The sequence below is a fragment of the Brassica oleracea genome, chromosome C2 (genome assembly GCF_000695525.1).
Source record: "Brassica oleracea var. oleracea cultivar TO1000 chromosome C2, BOL, whole genome shotgun sequence".
NCBI lineage: Eukaryota > Viridiplantae > Streptophyta > Magnoliopsida > Brassicales > Brassicaceae > Brassica > Brassica oleracea.
The window spans coordinates 31,298,811-31,305,475 of NC_027749.1; the positions used below are offsets into that span (position 1 = coordinate 31,298,811).

Below are 6,665 nucleotides of genomic sequence, written 5' to 3' on the forward strand. Positions count from 1 at the left end.
GTTGATTTTTATTTGCTGGTCTCGGACGAGTGGATGGGAGTCAAAGATCGTTCCATACTGAGATAGATGATCTTGATCCCACCCTTTTGATTAGTCATTTGCTAACCAGAGATCCAGCAGAGACAATACTGTGCCAGCCGTAGGACGACGAGTACGATCTAACTGGTTCCTGGAGTGATGTCTTCCTGAAATATCTTCCTTTGAACACATGAGAGAACAATGTGTTCGGTTTCTCTATCAACCTCCAAAATTGCTTACTAAGCATAGCTGTATTAAAGTCCGCGAGGTCTTTAAACCCTAAGCCTCTTTCGTCCTTAAGACTATACTAGAGATTGATCCGCACACCCGCACGGGTATTGGTTCTTACATTTTTATATATTGATATTTATTTTTCATAATTAGAGTTATATATTTTAAATGGATCGTAATATAACTAATTGTATTCAAAAGATCTGGACCGAATCGGGTAATATGGTTATTTTTGGTACAAATATCCGAATCCATTTCAAATACATTTTTATTTAGATATTTTAGGTTCATATACATCATAACCGAACTCATCTAGATCCAGAAGGACCCAACTCAAAATCCACACATAAATTTATAATATTCAAGTGGGCCTAATTTTAAAACAAAAAAAAATGATATCCAATAAGAATAACTCGTACCTAAATGGATAGCTAATGGTCATGCCTGATTGATTTTATAAACTAATAAAAATGACTTTTTCTATGTATTTTGGCTAAATTAAGTGAAATAGAAAGAGTTTTTAATTTAGTAAAATAATTATATGGAATGAAAAATTAAGTAACAATAAATGTAATACATTTTTATTATTTTGATTTAAGTTATTATTTTATTCACAAAAACATGTCTTTAAATTATATTTTTGACTACACCGATTGAAACTAAAATTAAAAAAAAATGTATTAAAACAAACTAACCCGAACTTTTAGCCATATAAAAAATCCACTTATTTTACATTTTTTTTATTTTATAATTGGCACGAAGTTAATGTTGATTAACTAATAAATAAAAATCTACTATTATTATTATGATAATATAATTAATGATTTGATGTATTGTTAAGATAATATAATTAATAAAATTGTTAAACTCAAGTGAAATATGAAAAACAATTAATGTATTTATATTAATGAAATTACTAAAAAGATATTATATATTTTTTATACCGCTATCCATGTTTCCAAACAATTCTCATTTATATTGTTATTTATGTTTCCAAACAGTATCAAAAGGTACTTATGTTTTAATAATATAGATAGTTTATCTCATGTTTCCTGTGCATACCTCTGGTATTTTTCCCTGGACTCCACCAAAATTGTGCCACTGGACTTGTTAGCTTCTTCATCACCGTTTTTGGTATGCGGAAGCAGGACATTACATGGTTTGGTAAAACCGTTACCACAGATTTCATTATCACGTTCTTTCTTCCTTTAGAGCATCTCCAAAAAGACACTCTATTTTGAAGTTTCCATAACTCTATATTTGAAGTTTAAAAGTGTTCTTCTCTAAAAGCAAAACTTTAAACTTAACTTCAAAACTATTTATATTTTATCTTATGGTCTTTATATTTGTCATAATTAATTTAAATTCATAAAAATTTTGTAAATAACTAAGCACATATATAAAAATATTACAACAGTACTAACTAATAAAGTGTTATATTAAAGTGAAATAAACATCAAAACAAAAACCATCCTCGATTACACAAAATTTGTTTGACCAATATTTTGGATATTTTGGAGGTTCTGGATCAAATTTACATAGTGTTGTAATATTTAAATTTGTGTAATAGTTATCTCTTCATGTAATTTTTTAAAAGATTTTTTGTTGTTAAGTTTATTTTGTATTGTTGTTGTCTAAATTTAGTTTTAAAATATTTTAAATCTTATTTTAAAGTTGTGTTTAATATTATGTGTAAAAGTTAAATTTATAAAAAAAATTGAAATTTTTATGAGATATGAAATTTTTTAGGATTAATACAATAAACGAGAAAATATTTAATAATTATAAATGTGATGTGTAATTGTAGGGATCAAAATGCAATTAAAAATATGAAACTTCAAATTTGAAGTTTTTAGAAATGAAATTTCAAATATAGAGTTTTCACTCCTCAAAACTTCAAATTTGAATTTTTTTGAAGTTTTGAAGTCTCTTTTTGGAGAGCTAAAAACTTCATATTTGAAGTTATAAAGTGTCTTTTGGAGATGCTCTTAGTAAAAACCTCGAAATTCCATCCATTTACTCTGTTATTCAAGTGATCTCGAACAAAACCAAATTAAAAAATTAAAATTTTAAATAATAAATAATATTATTTCTAATGTGAAAATTTAGTGTAATGATTGAAAATAGAAAGTAAAATATAACACCAAAACATCAAATTTAAAGTTGAAAGCACCAAATTTGGCATAATAGTCGGAGTTGTCTTTCGTGTTTGATTTAAAAATTATCGGTTGGGTTAAAGTTTTTCTGATACAACCATTACCAAAAACGTTAAAAGCAACAAACAGGTATTTTGAGAATGTTAATTTTTTTTTAAAAAAAATTGTCATTTCAGCAACTCAAAATATCAAAAGAGACAAGGTCCCATAGAAAATTAAATTTAAAAGTATATCAACAATTATTAAAATCTTTATTTTAATAGTAAAAGGTCACACACACATATGCATTTTCATATACGCAGTAGAACCTCTATAAAATAATACTCGATAAATTAATAATCTCTATAAATTAATAAATTTTGCCGGTCCCAACTTAGGCCGGGTCAAAATTTGACATAAATCGATAAAATAATAAGATAATAATTTTTTAGAAAATTCTATGTAAATAGATGGTCCCATTAAAATTAAAAATTAATAATTTATATGTATACATATTTTTTATAAGTAAGAACCTATTATTATATTGTTTGTTTTATATTCACAATGAAATTATCTTTATATTTTCTTAACACTTAATATATTTTTGATGAGATTAAGTAATATTATATCTAAAACCACATTTAAATTCTATACAATATATATTATATATATAAAATAATAAAATAAAATTAATATAAATGTCAAATTTCGAAAAATAACAATTAATTTCTATACACTAAAACCAAATATTTTTCTTATCTTATAATAAATATATCTTAAAATAAAAAATCTAAATAAAGAAACTTTTGTAAATTAATATTTATATAAATTAATCAAAATTTCACAGTCCTAACATTATTAATTTATAGAAGTTCTAATGTGTATACATCGGTTTCCAGTTTACATCTCGTAACAAACATTGTCTTGACTAATTAAAGCAACACGAAAATATAGAAGGAAAATCTATAAGTTTTATTCCGTACGTCACTCATTTCAAGCAGATACATATTTAGCTTCACAAACCGGGAGATCATGTTCGAAGTTTGGAGCGGCCCTAAGGATTGGATTGCGCTCGAAGAAATTTGCGGGTTTCAAATCAAAACTCGAAGAAACTGTAGGCATTATTGGAAAGTCTTCTTGACATGGAACGTGATGGAATCCGAGTGTGTACCACACAACTATATCCGTGTTCTCTATGTCTCTATCCCTGTATAGCACCAATATTAAATTAAACAAAACAATCAAATCTTAACTATATGATGAATAATTAAAACTTTCATTTAATTTACCTGTCTGACCAAACTGCAAGAGTATCATCTCCATGGCTTTGGTAAGTGAACAAACCGGCAGCCCATTTCTCGGTCTTATTATACGGTGTCACCCAAATTTGATTATTGGTAAAAGCTCCTCTCTTCTGCGGAGGATCATCATGGTCAAGCAAACTAGCCGCCGTGGCTCTAGGGACGATCTTGTAACCCGTGGGGTTACCGACCCGGGTGGTTTTAGCAGAATTGACAACGTGGAATTCAGATGGATCGTACAAACTAAGTTTGATCTGAGCGTCCTTTTCGGTTTTCACAATGTTCTTAACCGCTTTCATGTAACTCTTCCTTGGAGACTCACCTGGCTCAGTCATCTGCCTCTTGAGGTTCACTTTGAGAAATGAATTGTCCGGGCCATCGACGTCGAGGTCAAGGTAGAAAGTGACATAGTGATCATGAATTACTCCTATTATATTTTCAGCCAGAAGCGTGCCGTGAAGCTCTTCTTCGTTACCTTCTTTATCTTTATTCACTTGATTTTTGTTTTGATACGATGTCCCTTTCACCATTAGAATTCCACTAAGTCCTACCTAGTCATTGTCCATACATTTGTGTGGTTTGTGACAAAAACGAATATTCATTGTTCCACGGAACTTAAAAAAATCTTTATTTTTGGAAGATATTGTAAAGTAGAAATTATAGTACCTTAGTTTTGATTAGCCCATCAGTTTGGAACTCATAATCAATGATGTAATCATAGTTACCTACCGAAGCTGCCATTCGTACCACTAACGTCACCTTTGGTCTCACTTCCTTTATCTATTTAATCAAAATGTAACTTATCTTAAGTGTAAGTAACACCATCAAGGTTTTTTAATTGAATTATTATAACCATAAATTATTTCTACGTGAATTTTGAATTACAAACAGATAAGCAAATGGACTAACCGGTAAACCGCTGATGGGGCTTTCCGAGTGACGCCAACCAATATCTCCGGCGTAACGCTCGAAGATGCAAATCATATTCTCTCTCACAAACGGCGTTCCATCAGCCGTCGTGAAAACTCCGTCCATATAGGCTGCGTTTCGTGGACAATCATTAAGCGGTACAAGCGGCATGGCTTGTAAACCGAACCCGTATTCACCTGCGTCCATGTAAGTCTTGAAGTACCACGCGTCGGATGGATCCATGTACGGAACAAAAAGCTCCGACACGAACCCTTGGTACATCACTTCACGTGTCTCTTGTGTATCAGGATCATGTACTCTAACTTGTGATAATACCACACCTGCTCTCGAGTCAGGCTTTAGATGAAATTCCCAATTTGCCCATTTCACTAGATGGTTGTCTTCTATTACGAAGCTTGGACCACGTGGCTGCTCGATCGAGATCGGGTTAAGACCTCGTGTTTTGTCAGTGGTCCCTAGGTTTTTGAAGCGGTATTCAGTATTGGCTGAACCGGGTATGGGAATATTCGGACCGGTATCAACTATCTCGATCACTTGCTTTGTATCTAAATCGATAAGAATAGTTAAACCTTCGATGGGTCGCATGTAGAAGTTAGCAGTACCTTGGCTTGAGTAACACTGACTTTTAATAACCCTTTTATTTTCTTCTTTTCTACCGTACCAGCCACTTGATAACGGGAAGCAATACACATCCGTCAGATTAACTCCACGAGAAACAATCGTACGGTTCACATCAGCGCTTGAAAACGGTGCGAACGTTACTTCGTTCATTTCTTCTAGAGTCATCATCGGGTAACCCGAAACAGGAACCGGACTATCCACTATGTCCACCCGACTAGAAGAAAGGTCAACGGTTAGCACGTGCGTGTCGGGGCCAACGCGTGCGATGACGGAAGCTTTTCTCGGAGGAAGTGGGTTTCCTTTTTCCCATGCTCTAACGAGATTCTTCTCCGGCTCTTCAAGAACGATGGAGTGGAACGCGTGTGGTGCGCCTGAGGAGAAGAGCGCGTCAGAGGAGAGGAGAGATCGGACTTTGTTAAACTCCATGACAGTGAGTGGGTCCAGAGGGTGGTTTAATGTGTCAGACAAGTGGTCATGGTTCTTGGGTTTTGGTTTAGGATCTTGTTTAGAAAATTGTGGTTTTTGTTTGTTGAAGAGGAAGTTTCTTGATGCACAAAGAGGTGAAGAGGAAGAGTCGGTGCAGTCAAGAAGCCCCGTGGTAGACGACGGCGCGTGGGGGAAGTTAGTGGAAGTGAAAGAGATGATGAAACCGGCGGTGACTATGAGAAAAATCAAACGGAAGAAATTTTTTGGCTCCATGTGTTGTTTTTTGTTTCTTTAGTGAGATAGATCAAAGTAGCCATCGCATTATATAGAAGAAAAAAAGGAAACAAGTGAGCTTAGTTAATTACGTCACTGATCACCAGTATTGTAAATAGACAAATCGTCCAAAAGATAAAATATCGAACCCCTAGGAAGTAGGATCTTATCTTTGACGATGGAAGATTAAGACAAACAAAATTCGTCCACACATTGAAACTTTCGGTGTGATGTACTGTGCCGTGGTAGTGTGGTACATGCATGAGTGAAAAGTGTATAAACTATGGTGGATCGTTAGACGGGCTTTGTCGTAGATTGTTTTAACATGAAATATGATCAAGGCCCGTTTGTTGTAAGACTGAAAACCGTACTAAAAAGTTTGAGGGTCCAAGAGGTTTTTAAGACGCCTAAATCACAACAAAAATTTAAAATAATAATATATAGAAACGTTTTGAACTTCTTTAGGGAAACAAATATAGGCGAGGAGATAAAAATATTTGAATATCAAGATGCAATTGTGTGATACTATTTCGAAACACAAATATACAAATAATTCATATTACATACTAAAGCTTAGGAAAAGGTGTGAAAATATTTATGTGAAATCTCTAAAATAATTTGCTAGAATTATACCAATATTATTGACAATAAATATTATAAATACAAAGAACAAATTACAAGATAAAACTTTTTAAGTCTCAAGTGAGGAAGCCAAAAAGCGTGTATCAAA

General features: G+C 32.5%; 1 protein-coding gene across 1 annotated transcript; it reads right to left on the reverse strand.

Moving 5' to 3' along the window:
* Positions 1-3,219: 3,219 nt before the first annotated feature.
* On the reverse strand, positions 3,220-5,981 carry LOC106327224 (primary amine oxidase-like). Its single transcript, XM_013765315.1, has 4 exons — positions 4,595-5,981; positions 4,352-4,465; positions 3,674-4,236; positions 3,220-3,591 (listed from the first exon to the last, which is right to left on the reverse strand). Exons 1-4 carry the CDS (start codon positions 5,933-5,935, stop codon positions 3,378-3,380), a joined length of 2,232 nt encoding a protein of 743 aa, XP_013620769.1. The 5' UTR covers positions 5,936-5,981; the 3' UTR covers positions 3,220-3,377.
* Between the last annotated feature and the right edge of the window lie 684 nt (positions 5,982-6,665).